This window comes from Ctenopharyngodon idella, chromosome 24 (assembly GCF_019924925.1).
Source record: "Ctenopharyngodon idella isolate HZGC_01 chromosome 24, HZGC01, whole genome shotgun sequence".
NCBI classification, from domain to species: Eukaryota; Metazoa; Chordata; class Actinopteri; order Cypriniformes; family Xenocyprididae; genus Ctenopharyngodon; species Ctenopharyngodon idella.
This window is the reverse complement of record NC_067243.1, coordinates 9,588,318-9,614,172: the sequence shown is the minus strand read 5'-3', so window position 1 is coordinate 9,614,172 and position 25,855 is coordinate 9,588,318. Positions and strand designations below refer to the sequence as shown.

The following is a 25,855-nucleotide window of genomic DNA, read 5'->3' as shown; positions in this document are numbered from 1 at the left end:
TTTCTCATATTCACATTTTCAAAAATTGTGCTTGGTTAAGAGACATGCAAGGACCAAACATTAACATCAAACATTTTTGTGTTATTTATGAATATTATGAATACATTAGTAGGCCTGGTTTCACAAACAGGGCTTAGATTAAGCCAGGATTAGTTCAATTAGGATATTTAAGTTGGGGGAAAAAAAACATTACTGGTGTGTATCTTGCGACAAAAAAAAAAAAAAAAAATGGCACTTACATAATTTAAGATGTCAGTGCAAATTGCTTTCAGTTAAAACAGCTCAAACATGCATTTTAGTCTGTGAAACTGGGGGATAATGTCTTAAATTTCACTCTGTTTCTCATAGAATGATTTGGAATACAGCGAAGGAGTCGTATGAACTACTTTCTGGAGCTTTTTGGTCATTTTCCCAGCTTGACAGCCCATGGTTACTGTTATTTGTTCACTGTATAGGAAAAGTGCAGCTTTGGCATTCTTCTCATTTTGCGTTCCATTTGGGAAAGAAAGTCATACGGGTTTTGAACAACATGAGGGTGAGCATAAATGACAGCATTTTCATTTTTGTCTCAACTAATCCCTCAAAAACGTCTCTATCTCTATCAGCGCCTCTCTCATCTTATTAAAGCCCTCAGCGGCGAGATTGAGTTTTATTGCCGTCTCAGCCCTCAGACTTATTAAGAAGAATAGCCTCTTTCTCAAATGCCTGGGCTCAGGGAGCAAGTCGCCCTTTTAGCACACAAACCCATCTGCTGTGGAGGAAACCAAATATGGTCTCAACTGAGCATGAAAGGGCATCTAAAAAAAAAAATAATTATATATATATACAAACATAAAAAAAAAAAAAAAAAAAGGCCAGTCTAACTTCAGTAGACCTGTCAGCTCTTTGAGAAGACAGTGGTATTTCCAGCTCTCTCCAAAGGCTGTTTGGTAAATCAGTACCTAATATCCCAGCTATCATAGAGGTTGTTTAGATATAAAAAGCCGCATCTCTTGTGGGCTTTTGTTAACTGAACTCAACATTTCACACCCCACGCCTCCCGCTTAAGCCACGTTAAATGGCAGACATCTCCCTACTGCCCCCTGTCTGTGATTCAGAGCACAACAAGACAATGGGAAACCAATGCAAAATATCACTTCAAAATGCACAACCACCAAGAATCACTTTTTTTTCCATGTGTGATCTTTATTAAACGTCCACTTTAATGTCTTTGCATTTGCTTGTACGAGTCATTTTTATGAACGCTCTCAATAGAAAAAAGAAAAACAACATAAATTAACCTCTCAATTCACTTTCATTTCTTAAGAAAAAAAAATGAAAACTGAAAACCTTTTCCATCTCAGAACACACAACACAAATAAAGGACATCTAACAAAGATATCGGTCAGAATGGAAAGCATATGCATAGGAAAAACAAGCATGGCAGTGAAATGCACAGACAGAGAATTTGAAGCAGAAGAGACTGAATTACAGAGGGGAGAACATTCTGGAATAGCAAGCGTGCCCCGCGTTGAGCGCCAAAATCTGTTCCAAAGCAATCGGACAGACGTTTGGCACTCCGTACTCGGAGTTCCTCCTGAGGGGAATTATCTTCCTGATAGGACGCTTTTCAGGAACTTGATTAGCTGGAGAAGCCAGCTGATGGTCTGACTGATGTAAATGGACGTGGGCGCACTACAGAGATAATCAGGCCTGGACTTGAAAGTCAGAGAAGAGAAGAAAAAAAAAAGTCAGAAAAGTGAGAGTATTTTTCTATAATTCAAATCAGAGACAGTACAGATTTTCCTGGATCAGACAGAGACACGCAAGACATGAGACGACACAATAGGTTGAAGGACAGACAGCATTTTCATGTTCAAAATTGTCAGATTCAAGCAAACCAAAGGTGACAGACAAAAGCCAGAAGAGACGACTGAGATGGCTCTGCTACACATTACGGATGGGTTTCCTACAGCGAGATAAGGCCTAAATGCATTTTCATGTGGGAAATTGGCTAAATCTGACCAAAAGGAACCCGTCACTACCCGCACTGGTACCTTTACCTGAAAATACTGTGAGAAGGTATATCAAGCGAATATATTGACGTCCAAGTAAGCTCATAGACTGATCTAGGTCTTAATAAGACAAACGCTGCATATCTTTAACATCTGATCCCGAACGGCATTAAAATATGGATCAAACCAGCATATAATATGACAAAATATAAACGCACATTCTGTGGCTTGTTGCTATGCCAAGTAACACATTATGGAAAATGGTAATTATAACAAAAATATGTTGCAGATAATCCACAGCTAGCTTATTAAGCAGCTTTATTCATTAACAGAAAGCACAAAGGAAAAGGTAGGAAAAAGATCATAAAGCTCTCACTGTGTGATTTGAGTCATAACCTATTAAAAAAACCAACCAATGAAGGAGCCATCTGAAGACCTGACCACTGTCAGATCGTGGACGTCTTCTGCTGTCAACGAAGTGTTGCGAGCCATCCTGAAAGAAAGAGAGCTGTAAATGCCGCGTCTGTTACAGCACTGACAGCCTTTGCAGGCCGAGCGTGGTGATTGACATTCATAGAAAAAAAAAAAACCATGTGGCCGCCGAGCGTGGGCAGAACGTCCACAGTAGAGAATAAAGAACTGCGTGAGCTCAAACGACAGTGACACGGATTCAAGCGTAGCTTCCAAGGCTTTATGAGTAGAAAACATATAAAATGGAGAAACAAAGCAGCAAGAGAAGCTTCACATATTGCACTGAGTCCCACAGTTTTGTATAGATCCAGTTGTGAATGTAACTTCTGAGATATTTACATACAGTACGGACTCGAGGGATGACAGCATGATTATAAAGAATGTGAAACGGTCAGCGGTTCCAGCCAAAGACAAAAGGGAAAAAACAAGACGACATAGCTAAAAATAATGGTCGGCTGCTGGAATAAAAAGATGTTGACCGATTAGCGCTCTGACTGATAAAATCTCACAAAAAAAAAAAAAAAAAAAAGCCCGGACATTCTTATCTCAGCACCCAGACCGGCTACCAAATATGACTTTGGCTGGAACGCTCTCATCCTCATGTTTCCCCCCCCGTTTTGAGGGTTTAGTTAGCGCCTTCGTGTTGATTCAGATACGTTAAGTCTGGATAAACGATCTCCGAAAGAGTCCTCTGCTCATCCAGCTGTGGTTCTCTGCTTTAGCACAGGTTCCAAGGGTCCACACGGAGAGCCCGGTTCTGGTGCAACATCACTCTAGCACAGCTTGAGCTTGTAGGCGGAGATCTCCATTGGCTCCAGATTGATGGAGGAGTCGTTGGAGAGCGGAGGCTGAGAGTGCATCAGAGACAAAGACATGGGCTGCAGGAGCTGGAGATCCAGCCCACGGAACAGACCAGAAACGGAGAGCTAGGAAAAAAGATCAGAGACTCAGATTAAGAATGGCTAAATATAGCCTTTATCAGACCCACATGCATCCACACACACACACACATATACATTATATATATATATGTGTGTGTGTGTGTGTGTGTGTGTGTGTGCGTGCAAGTACAAGTCTCTTTGTGAGGACCGGTTTGAATTTTAGACTATTGGAGCGAGGACAAAGAGAGTAAAGGAAGGACTTTTGGCCAGTCCTCACTTTCTGAGACCCCTTTAAAGGCCTGTTTGAAGGGTCAAGACTTGGTTAAGAGTAGGTCAGGGTTCAGGTTAGGTACTGATTGGCTGTATCCTAACCAGACGCGATGCCGTACGCGATAAAAGGTATCTTTTCCATGTTAGTCAGAGTTTTTGTCCTAACTAGCCGCAACGGCAACACGCGATTAATCTATTTTAGAAATGTTGTTTCTATTTTTTTTGCGTCGCGGCTGAAACAATAACACATAGTATGGCAATGATAATCTCAGGTACTGTTTATGTGCTTCATTTAATGTTAAAGGCATCTGATGTGAGTTTGAATATCATTTTGTGTGTCTTTATAGCCATACTAAAAGCAACAATTGACAATTCACCTCAGATCTTTAAAATAAATGATAGGGAACAAGAATGTTCAAACTGTCGACTCATTGTGAACAGACAAGTGTATTCTGTGACAGTAACTCAGTTTGTATTTTTAATAATGTTAAAATGGTGTAATATTCATGAATTTGATTGTGTACTTATCCATTTTGTTGCGAGTACCGGGGACTTGCCAAGAGAGCCCGCCCACACGCTCTTCTGATTGGCTGTGGTTTTTGATTGACTTTATCGCATCTCATAGTCGCATCACGTCTGGTGTGGACATACAAATTGTCTGTCGCTGGAATCTTATCGCAACGCGCCTGGTTAGGACACGGTGTTAGTTGCGATGAGTAAGGTTAGTGTGTCAATGAATGACCTCGCAAAGATAGATGTACAAGAATATGTGTGTGCTCATTATTTTAAGTCTTTTTACTTAAACTAGTAGGACACTGACCTGGCCTTGTGTGGTGGAGCAGTTGAAACCAGGGTTCTGGGCCTCCAGACCACAGTCCAGGCCCAGTCGATGGAGGAGCAGAGCCGTATGGGGAGATGGAGAGTGAGCGTCCTGCTGATAAATGAAACGATATGAAATAACTGTCGATGAAAATAAATCTCCCACCAAACACACCCACAATAAAACCACCAGACCACAAGATCTCAAACACTTAAACTGTGATTATTTTTCCAAGTCCTCATCAGTTGCTCAGCAGGTGAAATCAATACGGACACACTTTTTTTTTTCCCCAGGACTCTCATTTACCAGGCTTTGGATGCTCCTGAGGTTCAGCAGGTGGAAGTCGCAGGGCAGGGTGCCAGCCAATGGAGCAAAGGTACGCATGGGTGGCACGCCATGTTTCCTGGGCAACGCAGGCAGTGCCAGCACCTCGTGGTTCAGGATGGTGGAGGTCATGTGACTGAGCAGCGACGGGAAGCTGACCGGTCTGCTGTTCACCGGCTGGAAGACAAAGACGTGCATCAGGACACACAAGTAAAATGATTTGATAAAAGTGCACTTACCTTTACATGACATACTGTGACCGCAAAAAGAATGTGGACACTTTTTGGGGTCACTGTATGAGAAGCTCAATTCAGATTCTGCCTCTACTTACTACTGATCTACTGCCTGTTATAAGATCCACCTTATTTTGTAACGCGAAAGCAGGCTATTTTCTTTAAATATGTGAGACTTCTGATTCAATTAGCCACTATAGGCAAGTACCTAGAAGAATAACAAAGTGCAGTAACGATAATTCTATTTGTGCTACAAACCAGTGTGTTTATGAAGTTAAAATATGATAACAAGCAGCGTAACAGACTGGAAGGTTTCTGGAATGACACCAGAAGCCTTGCACATTCAAGTTAGCAATGGCCTTGCCTGCTTTTACATTAAAAATAAGGTGAATAAAAGGTTTGGGGGCTCAGCAGCAGAGGTATAGATAGCGGACAGGCAACGACCTTTGGCCTCTTAATCCAGGTGGAAACCTGACGCTTGTTGCTATGGTAACAAGCTGAACTAGGGCTCTCCAAACTGCTAGAGCACTATTCTCCACCACTGCAGTGATGTTACCTCTTGCTGGCCGTCTCCTAAAATACCTGCAATGATTTTGTTTATCATGTTGGTGACTTTGGCATAGGAGCCAGCAGGCTGCAAGCATGAGGAGAAAAAGACATGATGATAAGTGATAGACAGACGGGGAAACAAAAAAAAAAAAAAAAAAAGAGGTAGTAAAATGCATGGGGAAGGCTTGATGAGCTGTAATGAAAGGAAACACAAGGGGGAGCTCTGTTAAAGCCCATTCCTATTAAATTATTATCCAATATAAGACACTATATTATTTATAATCTTTCAGGCGACAGCATGATTTGAATAAAAATATATTATTTAAATCAATTTGAGTCGCCGTGTAAAACTCTAGAGCGCATTAACTATTATTACACACTTGCCAGCTTTTAGACACTAGTCTCAGAACCACACTGTCCCTGGAGCCTTCACAAAGCTCTCATGAGTAACAATAGAGAGCCCCCTACAGGCCACTGAATGAAATTAATTTATATATACGGCTCACACTGCTAAAGGACACCCATGTTTTGGTATGCATAACAACATCTCTCTTGTGAAGCCGAAATTGCAGGCTCCAATTAGATTAATCAACTGCTACACAACTGAAGCCAGTGAGAGTGCACAGGTTTTTATCAGTCAGCCAGGAAATAAAATTGTATTAAAAAAGGTATTGGGCTGCACTTCTGAGAAAGAACCTGTCATGGTTTGTCTCATCTAATACTTCAAATATTTTTAATTTTGTTTGAGGCACCCAGTAGCATGTAAACCACGTTGAGCTTTGAGCGTTTGAGCGAAATAAGACATAACTAACCTCTACCCACAAAAAGTTTTTTTTAACTTTAAAAGAAGATTATATTTTCATTTAATTTCATTTTAACTTGTTTTAATTTAATTTATTCTGTGTGATAAGCTGCTTTACATGTCTGTCAGGCAAAGGCTTCCTGTCTAAGTAGCATGTAATAACAAAGTTCGAGGAACAACTAGTCATTGTTTTTGTCATCTAATTCTTAAAATATATTTAGTTTAGTTTGAGGCACTTAGCAGCAAGTAAACTCTGTGTTCAGTATTTTTTTTTTTTTTTTTATGTAATTTTTAATTACTATTATTACTGAAGATTCTTAAATAGGGTTGGGTATTGTTTGAATTTTACCTATTCCAATTCATTAATTATTTATTGATTCTGGTTCTTATCGATTCCAGGTTTCGATTCCAATAAGGTAAAAAAAAAAAAGTAGTCAAACTTTTAGAAGAACATTTAGAAGAACAGAAATCAGTAGCCTTCAGACCACTCACACTAGGAACTTTTGGCTCTATGTTTTTAAAAAAAATACAAACTAGACTAATATAAATTTCAAACATTATTAAAGATGAGTAAACCGTAATAAAATAAGAACAAATAAACAAATTAGAAATAGCACAAATATAACTGAACAAAGTTCAGGTACAGAAATTAAAATTAAATGTAAAATAACACTGCATAATTTTCTTTTTATAAATTAAATAAAGATTAATCTGTATTAAAGTTACAAAAGTTATTCAGTCAAGATCAGTGAATGATTTTCTTTTTCTTTTGTTATTTGATTTACATTAAAGATGCAGTCCGTAAGTTTTACCTCTTTGTCGCCATCTCTGTTTGAAACCTGCAATTGCAGCTATTTGCGGAATTATCATCTTTACGTGGGTTGTGCATCGGCACGGCGGATGAATCTAATCTTTGCTGTCAGCCACCACACTGGTGTGGATACTGTACTTCAGAATCACAGATTGTAGTCTTGTTCAGATGACATTTTCCGATGAAAATTCTTATTTTGGTAAGTAACATGTCTGCCACTTTTGTTCTGACCTACTGTGGAAAAAAAACATTACAATAAATCGTGCTGCCAATGGTGATTAAATCTAATGATTGCTTAGCTCGGATCACGTCAAACCATGCAAATTATTATTATTGTTATACTTTGTTCTCAAATTGTTAATGTTAACGACATGCGCATTGCGTGACTGTGTGTATTTAGTGTGTATTAGCGTTACCTGTAGATTTCAACTCAGTCCGAAGTCTTTTGCTTTTGACTACGGGTGAATCTCCAGTTGTCACTGATGATTGCCATTTGGATCTTTTTGGATTACATGATATAGCCTACTAGCTGGGACACGTTCTTTATGTAAACAGACGTGGCGAATTTCCCGCGGAAACCCACCAGTACCGCTCGAATTATAAAACATTATTACAAGCTTACCGTTGTGAATCGGGTAAAAGGTAAGGAGAAAAGGTAAGGAGATAGTTTTGAACATTGGCTGGTTATGTACTTGCTCAAAAATTGATTTTGGATCATTTTGAAGCAAAAAAAGTTACAGACAGCAGCTTTAATGACAGATGGCAGCAGGTTTATTAGGCTGCTGTCACTTTAAGACCGAATGCACGGATCCATTACACTGTTAAACGTGTTTTCTTTCTCAACCATTTACGTTCATTTAAGACAAAACCGACTGTTTACGAGGATATTTTGACATAATTTTGTGTATATTTGTCTGTTTGGGCGCAGAAAGACACGAAGGACAGCACAATTCAGTATTTGTGCATTATATGAGAGGAACAGCGCTTAACAGCCATATTGAGTTCTCGTTCACATCTTCTTGCGCTTGAATGGTTTAAAATCACATTAAAATGCGCACACAGGAATCGTTAAGTGGAATCGAAATGCATGTGTCTTATCCAATCACCGGTTCTTGGAAATGTCTGGTTCTAAAATGAAACCGGTTCTCAATACCCAACCCTATTCTTAAAAGTAATTTTAATCTGTGTGATTGGTTGATTTACATGTCAGTCAGTTGGCGGTATTTGCTCAGAATAATCATGTACTAATCCAAAGTTTGAGTTTGACATTTCCTTCATATCTTTGTGCAATCAGAACTCACATCTCCACTGCTGCTCCTCCTCTCCAGCAGAAGGCGGAAGCGGTTGGCCGTTCGTTTGTTGTCCTTCAGGCCCTGCCCTAAACCCCTGTTATCGTCTTGCATCAGTCTGCGGTCTAGGATCACCTCCAGCTGACCTGTAGAAGATGGAAAGAGCATAAGAGGGAAAGATGAAGAGGGAGAGGAGGATAATACGATAGAGCGAGGCGAGGCATTAGACAATACACTCACTTCATCTTCATTATTGGATACATTGCATCAAATCAATACAGAACCAGAGCGCTGTGTCCCACTGTTAGTGTTTTCCACCTCTCTGCCGTCTCAGTCCCTGATTCATGTTCCATCCTGCTAAGAACTCACCGCTATGGATCTAAAAAGTACCGGTACTTTGGTACTAAGTCGATACTAAATTGAAAACAGCATAATGAGGCAAGTTTTTCAACAGCGTTGGCACCTCGATTTGGTACACAGGTGTAAAAAGTGTAAAATCCTGCTCAACACATGAATGTTAATTTAGATATGCTTTTGTTGCTTAGTAACCTTCCTGAAACATCAAGCCATGTAACCTAATTAATATTAATAAGCCAATTAAAAAGTTAAGCTACATGCTGTGATTTTAAAGTTTATGTAAATAATATACAATTAAAGTGGTGTGTTTAATTAGGGTTTTGCACTGAAATTTGTATTTAAAAAAAATTAAAAATACAAATGAAGTTCTGTATCTAATACTGACCAATAACCAATACGGTACTAATATATATTGTGCAAGATTGATTTAAAGGGTTCATCCAAAAATAAAAAATTATCCCTCTTCACCCTCAAGCCATCCAAAAACCATCCATATTAAAAATATCCTGCCTCTTCCAAGCTTTATAATGGTAGTGAATGGCGCTCACGATTTTGAAGCCCAAAAAAGCGCATCCATCCATCATAAAAGTAATCCATATAGCTCCAGGGGGTTAATAAAGGCCTTCTGAAGCAAAGCTATGGGTTTTTGTACGAAAAATATCCGTATTTACAACTTTATAAGCTACAATAATCATTTTCCAGCAAACATCCGTACGCAAGTCGGCTTATGGCGGAAGCGTAACCTCTGACCCGATGCATGACGTATTGACAAATGGATCACAGAGGATAGAGCAAAACAAAACACTGGTCACGAATTAGAAGTCTAAAATGAGAATTTTTAAATAGAAATGTCAGAGGATTTCAATATAAGAGTAGAGGAGCTTGAGTTTGTTGCCCAGCTCTATTTGTTTGAACCACGAGAGGCGTCTAAGCTTACACTCCTACATCCTATGTCATGCGTCGCGTCAGAGGTTACACTTCCGCTGTAAGTCGACTTGCGTACGGATGTTTGTCGGAAGCTGGTTATTAAAGTTTATAAAGTTTTAAATATGTATATTTTTCTTACAAAAACCCATCACTTCGCTTTAGAAGGCTTATGGATTACTTTTATGATGGATGAATGGGCATTTTCAGGCTTCAAAACTGTGAGAGCCATTCACTGCCATTATAGAGCTGATATATATTGTGCAATAAGTTTTACTGATTTGGCATGGATTACCGTAACATTAGTATTTGCGAACCCAACTCACCGCTGGCTAGGCTGCTGGCGCCCAGTGCCTGGGCTGTGTGGAGCGTGAGCCGGTACTGGCTGTCCTGAATGTATGCTGTGGTGGGCATGGGGTAGAAATTAGCTTGCAGCGGAAGTTTCTGGAAGTACCGGCGAGGCTGGATCTGAAGAGGAGGGAAATCGTGGAGCATTAGCTTGATTATCTGGTAGATGAGTAATCTGGGTCTAGGCCAAACTATAATGAACTTCTGCTCCATGATGCTTTATTTTATTAATTTAAAAACTCAGAAGAACAAAACGGCAGCTTGATGTGCCACATCTGTTTGAACCTGACACATATTAAGGGTTTGTAGACATGTGAACTTCACCTGGAAGCCGTTGAGGTCTGTGTAGAAAGTGTCTCCGCTCTGGATGTCGGTAACCAGCCGCATGGCCAGCTCCTTGTTATTTTGATCTCTAATGTCCACCATGGTGGTGATGTCTAGAGAAAGACCATCAACTCCTGAACGACAGAGACAAAGAGTGATGTCAGGAATAAATGATCAGACAGGGCAAGATGTCCTCACACGATCGTGTTTGTGTGCGGAACAGATGGACGTCTAAAGGATGGAGGGATTACCTGGAACATTATGAATGCGGACCGTCTGCTGGAAGTGTTGATAATGTGCCACAACCTCAGCGAAGAGAGGACCCTCCACCACACGCACTATAGGGGCTTCTCTCTGCGAATAGGGCTGAGAACGAGCGGAAAGGAAGGCGTTAATTCACCCCACGTTGTTTGATAAATTGCTTTTCACCCCAGTCAAGACTACCGGAGACTACCTTGGCATTTCCATCCGGCAGGAAGAGATAGGCCCCGCTCTTATCCTTGGAGGGTCGAGTTCCGTATGTAAGGAACTGAATCTGTACCCTCACCTCCTGGGGATCATCTTTACGTCGAATGCTCTGATGGAGAAAAGAGTGTGCAAGAGAGAGAGAAAGAATTAATCATTGTAGACTTATCTGCTGACTCAAGACTCTAAAAAAAGGACACAACAGCTTATGTACTACAAAAATAGGACAGGGATGCATTTCATTTAATTTGGTAACCAATAAGAAAAAAAAAAACACTTGTCCAAATGACTGAACATAAAAATAGACTGCTGATGTCATAGTTTGGAAACTTCCTTTTTTATTAACATGCGATATTTGCTCAGTGGAGCTGAGTTTCAGGACATTTTTTTCCTTTTTTTCCTTTTAAATATTTAAAATATTTTTTTAGTGATGCACAGATATTACAATTCTGGCTGATACCGACAAGCTGATAATTATTGTTAAATTTATTATTATAATTCACATAATGCCTGATATTAAAATTCGACACTATTTTGTCTGAAATAAATTAATAAAACACTATAAAACTAGAAGTTATAAATGTTATAAAACTTATCATGCCTAAATTAACTTTTTATAACATACAGTATGAAAAATGGATTTTCATTGTGAGATTTGCTATAGATTACATTTAACAGTAATCTATATTTATCTACATTTAACTAAAAATGAGCATTAAATGATAAAAAAAAGGTAATTAAAATAGGAAATGAGCATGCACAATTAAATATGCAATATCAGCCAATATATACACCATATAGACTGGTCAATAAATTAAAAATCTATAATATTGGCTGATAACTGATAAATGGCTGATAATAAAATTCTATACTATTTTGTCAAAATAAATAAAAAAATCAAACTATAATGAAACATTTTACAGTATAAAAAAAGATATGCAAAAAATACGGGAAATGAGCATGGACAAATATATAGTGTCAGCTATATATAGACTGATGTTGAATTAAACATTTCTAACATTGGAATATTTTTCATATAAAATCATAGGGGAATTAATTAACTAAGAATTAATTTTGCCATTGATTCAATCAGTGCATATTCTGTCGGTGTTGTTTTAGCAGTCGATTCACTGAAAGTCCCCCTGTTGTCAATTTTATCACTTAAAACTCACCTTTGATCACCAAAATGACATTTTTTAAAAAAAATTCTTCATGCCTAAAATAGCTTGAATGTATCTCTAAACCCTTGCTTCATTTAGTATACGCAGATTCATGAATATGCAAACTAGCCCCGCCTCCACTCGCTCACGTCAGCTCAGAAGCTGGGAACACACCAAGCTGACGGTCGGCCGACTAAGTTTTCTCAGTGTGTTCAGCACCGTCAGCTGAAGTTGGTCCTCGTCGGCTTTTTTTCGGCCAATTCGACATGTTGAATCGGCACCTGAGCTCGTCTGTCAGTCGGGCCATCTGATCATTCTGATTGGCTGTTCAGCTAGTGCCACCTGCTGGTATGGAAAGGCATTTCTTCTTATGCAGGCGCAGAACGGACGTGCTACTTGGCTGTCGGGTGTCAAGCGTCGGTTTGGTGTGTCAGGGCAACTTTGGACCTTAGCCTTGCTTAGCCATGGTTAATTTCTACTTCCTGTGAGTTAAAACAAATGCAGTGCATGAAAAAATCATCTCACCTCCAGCAGGCCTGTGGTTCCAGAGAAGCCTAGAGTGAGAGACTGGCTCTGGATGTAGAACGGTTGGGCGTCTACCGTTTGCGATCGCACAGGCAGAGGATCCAAACTTCTTATGCTCTGACCCCGCCCCGGTATCCTGAGCAGCGTTTCAGAGCGCAGGGTCATGGGGGAGTCAGCAGAGTCATACAGGTGGAAGATGGCCAATCCCAGAGCAGGGAGACGTGCCATGAAAGAGGCCTGAAGGAAGAAACAAGCATGTAAGATTAAGACTGAATTTATTTGAGATGCTTCCAAGGAAAATGAACACAATTGGACACACCTGGTAAACCTCTCCACTCATCTCAACAGCAGACATCCACTGCGCGCTGAGCTGAACCGGTAACGTTTGCCCGTCTTCTGTGAGCACCCTCACTCTTGCCGAATTCACCAGCACTGTGACCACACACAGACGCTCCTGCTCGACAGGGTTAAACAGCACCAGATACCTGAGGAAGAGGAAGATGAGGAAAATCATGTCCACACACCGAAAAAATGCCCACATTTGAAGCATTCAAGATATGACGCATCTCACCTGGGAGAAGATTCCAGCTCGATAAGTGTGCGCTGTGGGAGAGAATCCTGTGTGGCGCGTCTATCATCCTACAATCACAGAGGTCAAAGGTCAGTCTCTTTAACACACTGGCTGATTTTAGTAAAACCAACGCTGCTCCTCACCGTCTCTAAGAAAGGCTCCGTCTGGTAGAAGCGGTAAATGTCTTTATTCTTTATTACCAGGAAGTGTGCAGCATTAATGATCACTCGTTTCAGTCCGACCAGAGAACGTAATAGCCTGCAGGGGGAAAAAAGAAACCAATCAAGAACCGCTTACAAATCCAAAGTCGTCAATCCAATGCTGAAAATGGCCCATCAAAGATGATATTTCACAAATATCACCCTGAGACACTTCCTTCGATCTCTAAACATCCTCAGTCAGTTAATGAGGATCAAATCTGCAAGCTTTTATCCAGAGACCTGTTTCCATAGTCGATGACAACAGCCTCCTTGGCAGTGCCCGTGATGGCATCATGGTGCTGGAACAGCCCTATGTTGCGTCTGGCGTCGGTCAGGAGGGAGTAATCTGAAATGGGGTAACGCCCTTCCATGCCCGCACGCCTCGCGTGAGCCACCGCCAAACTGTAGAGAATTTCTGCCCCTCTACAAGAAACAAACAAAACCAAACAAACATTCAGTCTTAAAATGCAACAGTGATTGACACTGAACGAAACAGCGAGACTTGACAAGCTGAGAAACCAATGATAATAAAATTAAAAAAGCAAGTAATGACAGTAATTAGGCAATGCCTCGTGTTGAATTCAGGAGAAAAACTTGTCACCCACGTGGAGAAAAACTATTTTAATTATTCCTCTGTAATACCGCAGAGAATAAAGCATAATTGAATCCCTGGCAAATAAAACATGACACTTTTGTGTCATGTTGCTAAAATAATGGATTAAATTTAGATACCTCGATGGCAGTTTTTCAGTGCAAATTTAAATGTGTTGCCAATTAAAAATTAAAAGGCTTCCACAAAACCTTAGCAAAATTTTTGACTGAAAGCTACTTGTTGAATTGTTAACAATGTGTTAAATAACAGCTTTATGTAAAAATGCTCTTTAACCCCAGCTTAATTTGCAGAGACAGTTATAAATGAACCATTTGTAGTTTGATTTCTGTAAAAAAAAGGTAAACTCTGTGCACTGATTAAAATTACATTTTAATAATATGCTGGCCAGTACCGATAAATACATAATTATTTTCATGTTATAGCTATAAACCAATTAAAATTAATTTGATATCAAATTAAAAATTACTTTAAATTACTTATAAATTGTAATTTTTATTACATTAATAGCGTTGTCACACTTTTTCAGATTTATCCATATATCTGCTCTTCTCTTTCTCCCAGATGTTTACATTTTGGAACATTTTATGAGACAGCAAGTGTATGCCAACTTATGGATGCGCAACCGTGTGATGCTACCAAAAATCTCTGAGGAATATTTCCAACACCTTGTTGAATCAATGCCATGAAGAATTAAGGCAGTTCTGAAGGCAAAAGGGGTACTAGTAAGGTGTACCTAATAAAGTGGCCGGTGAGTGTATATAAGCTACTAACTATAGTATTGAAATAGCATGCATCCCTAGCTAAATCAATTTCTTTCCATCTATTAACAGTGAGATATTAGACATAAGTTGATGTTTCTCTGACTAACCGTAGGTGAGACTCTAACACACGGTCCAGGTTTTTGTAGAAGGGACGTGAGGTGTAGTATCCACTCCAGTAATGGTCCTCTCTGTCTGCATAGGCGAAGAAGTCTCCGCTCAGCACAGGGTAATCGGGTGGTCTTGTCCCCTGGGAAACTCCATTAGCCTTGTACACCGCATTAAAGTAGTCTGTCAGCGTTGCAAACTGGGCCTGAGAACACAGAGATTTGCATTTAGGGCAATTCCAATTAGTTACGCATTTTCCAAAATCAAAAACATCTTCACTCTTTTCTTCACTCACAAACAAATTAAATTATTCATTTAAATTATTCCTAGTTGTGCATCAATGCTGAGTTAAAAGAGCTGTTTTTTTAACAGAAACAAAATAGATCTACACCTAATTAAAGCATCCTCCTGACAAATACACAGACAGTTATTGTATCGATAGACAGGTCAGAGGCTCCATGTTTATCTGTAAACGTACCTTTACATGCATTTCTGGGTGGGAGTTCATGTAATCGAACAGTTTCTGGTAGTTGAAGTACTGCTGGTCCCACTCTAATGCTTTATCGTAGCGAAAGTCATCCCCCAGAGGAATTAGCAATACTTTACTACGGAACAGCTTGGATTTTTTACGGTATTGATCAAGCAGAACCCCAGCTCTGAAACAGAAAATGTCAAATATAAAGTAAATCCACTGGCTATCAATCGATTAAAACAATTTAAGCATTAAACAGACTTAAATCAATAAGTTTAGGTTCAGATTTTTAAATAAAGAAATGTATACTTTTATTCAGCAAGGAAGCAAAAGGGCATTTATAATGTAACAAAAGATTCCTATTTCAAATAAATGTTCTTTTGAACTTTCGATTCATCAAAGAATAATTAAAAATGTATCATTGTTTCTACAAAAATATTAAGCAGCACAACTTTTTTCAACATTGATTATAATAAATATCAGCATATTAGAATGATTTCTGAAGGATCATGTGACACTGAAGACTGGAGTAATGATGCTGAAAATACACTTTGCATTTACATTTTAAAATACATTAAAATAGAAAAGAGTTATTTTAAATTGTAATAATATTTCACATTATTACTGTTTTTACTGTATTTTGTTCAAATAAATGCAGCCTTGGTGAGCACAAGAGAATTTTAATGATGGTAGTGTGTATATATATTCCCTTATATAATTTATATTAAATACACAACTATATATTCATGTAGGAGGCATAATTGTGCTAATTGTTTTTCTATAATTAATACATTTTATAAATACAAGTTATGAATTTCAATATAAATTTTACTCACAAATGAATATCAAGTATTTATATAATTCATAAATTATTTAACTAAATTAATGTTTAAATTGTTTTTTGAATTGAATTTGTTCAGTTTCACATCATACCAAAAAGTGTAAAAGTGTACCCATAACACCCTCTGCCTATTCTAGTAAACCTCAAAGACCTCTGAAGTGTAAGGACAGGTGCAAACTAATTGCTACAAGCTTGTTAAAATCCTGGTTTTCTTCTGTGGAGCAAGAGAAAGAGAGAGAGAGGGGGGCTGGATTTGGGTTTGAGCCCAGTTCAAGCACAACCCATATAAATACAGCTGGCGCCAGCTGGGTGATGGACAAATGAATTTTGTTGGCTAACACAGGAAATTAACCTACATTCATTCTTTGGCTAAACTCCCCCGAATCAAATTAATTCCCTGGTTTCATATTAATCAGCCCTACAGCCTCACCTCTCGGCCACGTTGGCATCTGTGATGGCTCGTGGTGGCACCTTCCAAGGGCAATTAACTCGACTGCCCGGCAGCCTCTTGAAATCAAACTGGCAGCAAATCTTCGGGTCTGGGCCACACGTGTGAGGCACGTCGTAGCTGTAAAATGGCATCATGTGGCAGAACATGTCTGTGCTCGATTCAATGTCTGTAGATAAAGAAAATTAAATAAATAAACTCAGATGTGTAGATCTCTAAGCCACTGAGATGGGTTAGCAAGACTCCTTGGCAAAGCTTTCAAAAGGGGTTGCCAAGGGTTTATGTTTTCCTACACTTCATTAGACATTTAAAGCATTTCCAACATGTAGGTAATGGTTACAAACGCCATATTCTGGTCTATTATAGTTATTAAGTAGATTTTTACATTTTCTGAAGAAATGAGTGGTGCTTGTGTAACGAGATTCGAACCGGCGTCTCCACTCAGGCAGGCACACTAACAAGGACACTAAAGACCACAGCCTCTACAATCACCCCCTTAAACCTCACTCCCATCCGGGTCATAGCACCAAATGTAACTGGTCCTACTCGACCCACTCCGAACGGGATTCGAACTGGCGTCTCTGGCATGGGAGGCGCATGCTAACAAGTACCCTAAAGACCACAGTCTCTACAATCGCCCCCCTAAACCTCACTCCCATCCGGGTCACGGCACCAAATGTAACCAGTCCTATTCGACCCACTCCAAGCGTTATTTGAACCAGTGTCTCCAGCATGGGAGGCGGGCGCACTAACAAAGACACTAAAGACCACAGCCTCTACAATCACCCCCCCTAAACCTCAATCCCATCCGGGTCACGGCACCAAGTGTGGCCGGTCCTACTCAAACTGGGTGAAGTAAAGTTTACCTGCACAGCTTTTACTAGCTTGCCTCAGTTATTCATACAGTGAGAGTCTAACTAAAACTATTAGAATTAATTTTGTTAATTGAAATAAAGCTGTAATAGAAATTAAATAGGAAATATTAAGATGAAAAATTAACTTTAAAAAACTTAAATGAAAATTAGAATATTGCCTTGGCAACTAACGGAAAGAAAATAAGTTGAAGTAGTACTAAAATTAGTAAAACTGAAATAAAAATAAATTTAAATAAATAAAAATATTAAAAATGACAAAAGCATATAACAAAATTACTAAAATAAACTAAAATTAAAATAGAATCTGAAAATAACAAATAAAAAAGTAACAGTATGTAAATAATACTAAAATAACACCGCTAATAAGGTAACTTTTATGTGTTTATGTTTATGTATATATGTTTATGTGAACACATGTTTTTGTATTTGTAGTCATTTACCCCAGGCCTGCCTCCACATGAACTCAAGGCTCCGTGTGGCAGAAAAGTGCTTCTTGATGGAATAATGGACCCTCTGGATCAGCATGCTGGTCATGTTCGCCCGTTTCAGTAGGTAAGGCATCGTGGCGCTGTGCCCAAACGGATCAACGGCCCAGCCTGAGCGAGGGGTCACACCTGCAATAACGCACACATTAAATATTCCATACCAATCTGAAGGAACCACTTTTAAAATCATACCCGTATCTCTCATATCTATAGCAAGTGCAGTAACCACTAAGCCACACCACCCCAAAAAACAATCATACCCAGATTTCTCTCCAGCCACTGATGGCCTTCAATGAGCTGATCAATCATGGCGAAATAGTGAGCGTTGGCTTCATCCGTCATGACCCAGCCTCCCGTCACCATCTCGAGCTGTCCGCTGAGGATTAGCCTGAAAGAAAAAGGGTTTAGAGAGGATTCTTAAAACTAAAAGCACAGATCGCAAGAGGAGGTGAGGAAATCCACAACATTAGATCAGGCTATATAAAGAGTATCCCACAAGCAGATGGACTAATTAACCTTCAGCAGATTACTGAGTTAAGAAGATGAACTGATCAAGAATGGGCATGCGGGACCGAATCAAAACAGACTGAACAAGACTCTGAACAACCAACATTGCAGAGACCCATTCTTCATTCATAATGTGATGTACTTCCAGGAGAATATTGCAGCTCAATCAAAAATTGATTGGACTGAAAAATGGTCTGTTTATGACAGGTACACTACAGTTCAAAATTATGGGGTCGAATTTTTTAATAGTTTTTAAAAGTCTCTTACACTCACCAAGGCTGCATTTATTTTAATCAAAATTGCAAATTATTCCTGTGATGGCAAAGCTGAATTTTCAGCAGCCATTAAATATATTAAAATCAAAAGTCATTTCAGAGATGGAGCAAGTTATTACATTGGATTTTTAAAACGTTGAAATATGCCTTTCAAAATGCCAATTTAACATATTATTTACCTTCAAATGTTTGTTTTAATGTTATGGCGGATGCACTAACAAGGACACTAAAGACCATAGCCTCTACAATCACCCCCCAAACCTCAATCCCATCCGGGTCACGGCACCAAATGTAACCGATCCTACTTGACTAAATGCTCTTAGCGGGATTCGAACCGCCGTCTCTGGTATGAGAGGCGGTTGCGCTAACAAGGACACTAAAGACCACAGCCTCTACAATCACCCCTTAAACCTCACTCATATCCGGGTCACGGCACCAAATATAATCGGTCCTACTTGACCCACTCCGAGCGGGATTTGAACCGGTGTCTCCGGCATGGGAGTCGGGCGCAAGTTATTACATTTTGATAAAAGATTACAAAGACAACCTTAGAAAAAAACAGTGTAAAGTTTGATTTTATATTAGATTTTTAAAAAGGTGAAATATGCGTTTCAAAATGCAAGTTTAACACATTATTTACCTTCAAATGTTTATGTTTTAATGTTATGGCGGGTGCACTAACAAGGACACTAAAGACCAAAGCCTCTACAATCACCCCCCTAAACATCACTCCCATCCGGGTCACGGAACCAAATGTAACTGGTCCTACTTGACTAAATGTTCTGAGTGGGATTCGAACCGGCGTCTCTGGCATGGGAGGCGGGTGCACTAACAAGGACACTAAAAACCACAGCCTCTACAATCACCCCCCTAAACATCACTCCCATCCGGGTCACGGCACCAAATGTAACCGGTCCTACTCGACCTACTCTGAGCGGGATTCGAACCAGAGTCTCCAGCATGTGAGGCAGGTGTAAGTTATTACATTTTGATAAAAGATTACAAAGACAACCTTAGAAAAAAACAGTATAAAGTTTGATTTTTAAAAAGGTGAAATATGCGTTTCAAAATGCAAATTTAACATATTATTTACCTTAAAATGTTTATTTAATATAAAAATTACTCACTTGCGCATTGCTTCTTGTTTAGGTGCATCTGCACTTTCCCACCATTTGGCGAAGAATGATATTTCCGACCAAATGAACTTCCGACGGGGATCTTCTGCCAGCTTCACCACCATGTTGTTGAAGATATGCTGGGTCTGGTCATTGTAGTATTTGTCAAATGTTTTGATCCATCCTGTCGCAAAAGAAGTGCAGCATGAAATCACAGTTAAAATCATCCAAGGAGGGCATACAGATCTGATGTAGTTCTGCCACCACAGCATGAAGTGACAACAGAATCTGTGCTAAAAACAAACACTCTTTTGATAAAACACTGAAAAGTTTAGAAGAAGCACAGCCGTTGGCAGCACTTTGCTCCCCAAAGAAAAACCTGTTCAAAATAACAATGTCTGTTCAAAATTTAGAGGCACCAGCGCAGGAAGAACAGATCCGTGCTGACACTGAGAATGGCAGAAAGACATTTAGAGTTGCTGAAAACTAATTGAAACATATTGGAACACTTTCAGTATTACACAATCTGCATTAAACACACATCAGCACAAAGACCAGTGAAATGGTACCGACACAAATAAAACAACAGGGAATCGGGTCAATGACTTTAAAGTATTAGATTCAGCCCTACAGTTCTTTCATAACGCTGCAAAAAAACGCCAACTGCAGGGGTTCGCAAAACTTATCTGTCCTGTGGGTGATGTTGAAACTCATTGTGGTTTTTAAGGTGCTTCACAAATTGTGCCAATGCTGCAAAACGCAAGCCCAGCAACTGACCCACTTTACCTGCACAGCTCTTTTGAATACACATGGCTAGGTGTTAGACTGAGGATGCTGCATCAACAACTAAAATAAAATGAAAAATGTTGCATCCACTTAAAGACTGTGCGTGAAAACTTTATGGGAGAGATTGAAACTTTATGACATTTTAGGAAGTAATTTAAACTTCAAAAAAGGATGAAAAGGACCATAAAATATAATGCAAGTAGGCAATGCTCTAATCAGGATTTTCACAGCATTTCGTTTTTAACAAAATATTGTGCAAGTTACGATACATACACTACCATTCAAAAGTTTGGGGTCAAAAGTGACAGTAAAGATATTTACAATGTTACAAAATATTTCTATTTCAAATAAATGAACTTTCTGTCCATCAAAGATTCATGAAAAAAGATAGAAAACAGTTATTATAAATTGTAATAATACACTGCCCGGCCAAAAAAAAGTCGCTGTTTGGATTTTAATAGGCAAATACTTAAGAATCTATGAATGGATCATTATTACAGTGATAATTATTTTTCTAGCACGTTATATGTTTGGCAACGGTTCTTTTACCCTTAAAGATGGAGTGTGTAGCTTTTCATTTCTTGAACAACCATGTATTATGTATCATGGCCATATTCCAGGATGATAATGTCAAGATTCATCAGGCTCAAATTGTGAAAGAATTGTTGGGAAGGAGCATGAAGAATCATTTTCACACATGAATTGGCACTGACCTTAACCTCAGTGTAAGTCTTTGGGATGAGCCAGAGGAGACTTTACAGAGTGCTCAACTCTTGCATTGTCAATACAAGATCTTGACCAAAAAAATGATGCACCTCTTGATGGAAATAACATCACAACATTTATTTCCATCAAGAGGTGCATCAATTTTTGGTCAAGATCTTGTATTGACAATGCAAGAGGTGAGCACTCTGTAAAGTCTCCTCCAGCACATCCCAAAGACTTTCAATGAAATTAAGGTCTGGACTCAGAGGTGCCAATTCATGTGTGGAAATGATTCTTCATGCCCTCTGAACCATTCTTTCACAATTTTAACCCTGATGAATCTTGACATTGTCATTCTGGAATATGGCCATGATGTGTCTTCCTACATGGTTGTTTAAGAAATGAAAAGCTACACACTCTTTTCATCTTTAAGGGTTAAAAGAACCGTTGCCAAACATATAACATGCTAGAAACATAATAATCACTGTAAAAATGATCCATTCATAGATTCTTAAGTATTTGCCTATTAAAATCCAAACAGCGACTTTTTTTTTTGGCCGGACAGTGTATTTCTCAGTATTAATGTTTTTAATGATTTTTGATCAAATAAATGCAGCCTTGGTAAACATGAGAATCAGTAATGCATGTTTATAAGGAAATACGCTTAATATCAAATTGATGTTAAATACAAACCATAAACCATATTACTTTTTAATATTAGTTTTTTCCTTTAATATAGGGAACATGCACTTGTGAGAAAGACTGAACAGCTTCTGCTGTTAACACCATTTGCTCAGGATTTTTTTTTTTTTTTTTTTTAATAAAGACTCAGAGAATTATATTCTTCCTTATAACCAGCGTTATTATGATTTAGCCACATCTGGTTCAGCTGTTGGCAAACATCAAAAATAACAGTTATGCAAGCTGTTCATAGTCTTCATACCTCTCATACTTTACCTCTGAAAGAAGTAGTTTTGCATCAAAATATTAATCAATCAGTTATGTGCTCGTCCAAGATCACCAATAGGAAGTCATTATGGGCTAATTCTGATTAGCAAGCAAGTGATCGGAGCATTAGTACACAAAGATCGATAATAACTCATGTGCTTCTGAAGCCATATGATAGCTTTAAATGAGAAATTTAATTAGTTTATTAAATGAAAATCTTCTCCAGTGGGAGGTTAACCAAAAATGTAGGGCAGATATAAACTATTAGTGAATTAGTGAAACTTGATACTTTTATGGTGCTTTTGGGTCCGTTTTGAAACTTGAGGATTCAGTCACAGTTACATGACCAACAGAAATAAAAAAAACAGTAGTTACGCTAAGACTAATGCATTATGCATGCAGCAAGAAATCTGATAGCAGGACAACAACTTGACATATAAACACAGCTAAAGGTTTGACTAATTCAAAACGGAGTTAAAATTTAAATCCCCAACTTCAAAAAAGAAAACTCAGACTAGAGCTTCATAAATTCTACAGTACGAGAGGCTGATGCACCAAACACGTTTCAGTGAATGAAATTTCAATCCCTACCTGGATCGTTGTGTGAATGAGGGACCACGAACACTTGCAGGGGCTCATTGTCCCACTCGTTGGGCTCGTAGGTGATCTCAAAACCTTGCTTCCAAACACCTCCATCCACATTATCGAAGTTCAGCAAGGAGTATACATCCAGCATCTATGGCCAAACAATCAATTCAGAGACTGTGATGAATGTTATTCCACTGATTCTTCTGGAACAGTCTCCAAACATCTTTACAAAAGCCTCAGAATCTTCACTTGGAGACACAAAAATGCAATATATAAAGATGTTACATTCAGCGATTTTCCACAAAACTGGGCAAGGTGCGGACTTACTGGTAAATAACACATCTTGTGGCAATTTGATATAACTGACAGATGACACAGGAACTGTATTTAGTGTAGGCGTGACAGCCTGAAGCACAAAAATGCACCCAATGGAGAGGAAAAGTGCCTGTTTACAACATGTCAGGTCTCAGACGTGTTTTGAATGTTTTTTTAATCCACTCAAAATATTTAAAAATCCCAAGTATAGTATCTGAGGATTCCAAAAATGCTATTAAAGGTGCACCAAGTAATTTTTTAAAGAAATTAATCATACTATTGATAAAGGGAAAGCGCTATTCAAGAGGTAGTGCTCCTAAAGGTGCAATTTGTGAGAAACGCTGTTGAAAGTGGATCGGACTGGGCATCGCAACACACTTGCAGCCAATCAGCAGTAGGGGGTGTGTCCACTTATGATGGGGGAGGAGAGAGAGTGAGCAAGAGGGAGATTTAAATGAAGACTGTAGAAAGAGAGATGGCTGAGAGACATTACAAAAGAGAAAAGATCAGAGGAATATCACTGGGAAAAGAAGTGTTATGATCAGGCAAGAGCTTTAGGACCCGTGTTAATATTAGAAAAGCTTTCCAGGACTTTAGGGACCTAAGAGGGAAGGCCTGAAAAGGTTGCGTTGTTTTTGCTCCATAAAGAGATATCCACTCTTGCATAGCGTGTTCGTGCATTTTGGGGATGGAGCAGTGTTTGTTTGGGTTGATTTCAAATACCAATAGTGTTACTGTTATTAAGAGGTACATTTGATATTATATTGACTTAAATTGTATATTATGCGTAGGATTCACTGAGCCCCATGATCAAGCATAATAGAAGACTACTGTCATTCTTGTAAAATACAAGTCATCACATGAGTAACTGCAGAAAGGCAAAAGTTGCAGACTCTGATGTAATTCTTGGCAGGTATAACCAGGAAACCACAACACCTGAATCCCAAAGCCGCACTGCAATCCTCTCCCAGATAACACTGCATTAAATTGAAGTCCTTCCACACACACTCCAACCCACTGAGACACCGTTTTGATTCTCACCTGCAGGTCAGTTTGGCTCCTGCGGCCCAGTGCGAACTGGCAATCCATTGGCTTGACGGAGAGAAAGGTGGGCCTGCCATCGAAGGGCAGCACCCAGGAGCCATTGGCGCTACGGAAGGGGAGATGTCCGCTGGGAGAGATGGCCCCCGTATCTGTGAGCTCCAGCACAGAGTCTTTGATGTGGCTGATGATCTGATGGTTTTCCTCCAGGAGCTGCTCCAGCTGCTCGATGCGGTTCTGCAACACCGAAATCTGGCTCTGAAAACAAGGAGGGGGATGGAGGTGTAATCTATCTACCACCACAATCTACAACATCACATGACTGACCTGAGTGCTCTAGAGGGAACGGCACACCAAGGAACACAGTACTGGGATGGCTAACCTGTAACACGTCTGGAGTATAATAAACAAACTATATTTTTACATTTTCGAAAGAAAGTTTGAGTACGCCCATGCAAAACTCACTATCACAATTCTGAGTAGGGATGCACCGATATTAAAATTCTTCCCGACAGTTTATGTCATGTTATGGCCGAAAACCGATAGGGCTGCCCCCTAATACTCCACTAAACATTAGTCAAGGAGAAGAGGCTTGGTCGACTAAATTTTAATATTAAATTTTAATACTGAAATTTAATACATTTTGATAGACGCCTGCTTTCAAACGCTCCCTCTACCGCTTTCAAACCACTTTCAAATTCAAACACTTCCGTGTGCTTTCAAATGCTCCCGTGCGTTGATCATTATAGCCAATCACAGACATATCTGTTGAGTGCGTAAACACAATGGCCAATCAGGTGCTTACGAATCCGCTCAACAGCGCTCAAAGTGTCACATTTTTTTAATTTCTGTACCGAATGGGACCGAAGTCGGTATTTTTGACAACTCTAGTACTGTGGGAAGTATGGTTATCAAAAGCATCGACTTTGGTACCAAGTCGGAACTAAATTTTTAAAAATGTGACGATACCAGCACTAGCATTTTGAGCACTGATGAGAGGATTCTTAAACACCTCTGATTGGCCATTGTGTTCACGCACTCAACATACATGTCTGTGATTGGCTACAATAATCAACACTTCAAAATCATGTTGTAAATAGTCATCAATGATGCTCTTCACCGAACGCTTACACAGATACACACAGAAGTGTTTGAAATCAGGCGTCTATTAGCGGATATATTAGGGATCCACTGATAGACGCCTGCTGATCAGTGATCACGTGAACACAATGGCCAATCAGAGGTGTTTAAGAATCCACTCAACAGCACTAAAAATGTTAGGGGGAAATGCTGGTATCGTCACATTTTTACAATTTCAGTGCCGACTTGGTACCGAAGTTGGTACTTCTTACAACCCTAGTGGAAACATTTTGGGATGTTTGAATTTTATACTATTTGGTCTAAATAAATTCAAAATAAAACACTAAAAATAAACTTTTTACATTTTACAAGTAAATTTAAAATGTTCTGAAGGGTTTCTTAGTGGACAAAGTCAAAAGAAATGATATTGTGGTCCTTAGATATATCTCAGATCCTTTTTTCAGTGTTGATTTATGGGATTTTTTCTGCCATTTTTAATCATCCCCCAGGGTGATCACAAGTCTGATGGCTTAGAAAAGCAATAGCACACCTCTCTTCAAAAAATGGCACAATTTGA

The 25,855-nt window shown here is 39.1% G+C and overlaps 1 protein-coding gene across 4 annotated transcripts in view; it reads right to left on the bottom strand.

Moving 5' to 3' along the window:
- Positions 1-1,160: 1,160 nt before the first annotated feature.
- Positions 1,161-25,855, bottom strand: part of man2a2 (mannosidase, alpha, class 2A, member 2) — a 31,440-nt gene continuing 6,745 nt past the window's right edge. The window contains exons 4-25 of one of the 4 annotated variants that reach the window (XM_051883078.1): positions 24,199-24,456; positions 22,846-22,990; positions 19,828-19,999; positions 18,179-18,306; positions 17,874-18,047; positions 16,541-16,727; positions 15,276-15,453; positions 14,800-15,002; positions 13,559-13,741; positions 13,262-13,376; positions 13,119-13,186; positions 12,867-13,032; positions 12,548-12,784; positions 10,852-10,974; positions 10,649-10,763; positions 10,398-10,531; positions 10,052-10,193; positions 8,457-8,590; positions 5,550-5,627; positions 4,743-4,937; positions 4,437-4,547; positions 1,161-3,391 (exon numbers count right to left, since the gene is read on the bottom strand). In XM_051883078.1, coding sequence (XP_051739038.1) covers positions 3,239-3,391; positions 4,437-4,547; positions 4,743-4,937; positions 5,550-5,627; positions 8,457-8,590; positions 10,052-10,193; positions 10,398-10,531; positions 10,649-10,763; positions 10,852-10,974; positions 12,548-12,784; positions 12,867-13,032; positions 13,119-13,186; positions 13,262-13,376; positions 13,559-13,741; positions 14,800-15,002; positions 15,276-15,453; positions 16,541-16,727; positions 17,874-18,047; positions 18,179-18,306; positions 19,828-19,999; positions 22,846-22,990; positions 24,199-24,456 — 3,399 coding nt within the window. In that variant the 3' untranslated portion in view covers positions 1,161-3,238. Of the gene's footprint in view, positions 3,392-4,436; positions 4,551-4,742; positions 4,938-4,979; positions 7,390-8,456; positions 8,591-10,051; positions 10,194-10,397; positions 10,532-10,648; positions 10,764-10,851; positions 10,975-12,547; positions 12,785-12,866; positions 13,033-13,118; positions 13,187-13,261; positions 13,377-13,558; positions 13,742-14,799; positions 15,003-15,275; positions 15,454-16,540; positions 16,728-17,873; positions 18,048-18,178; positions 18,307-19,827; positions 20,000-22,845; positions 22,991-24,198; positions 24,457-25,855 lie in introns of those variants that run through there. The other 3 variants (XM_051883074.1, XM_051883075.1, XM_051883077.1) reach the window with 3 other exon arrangements.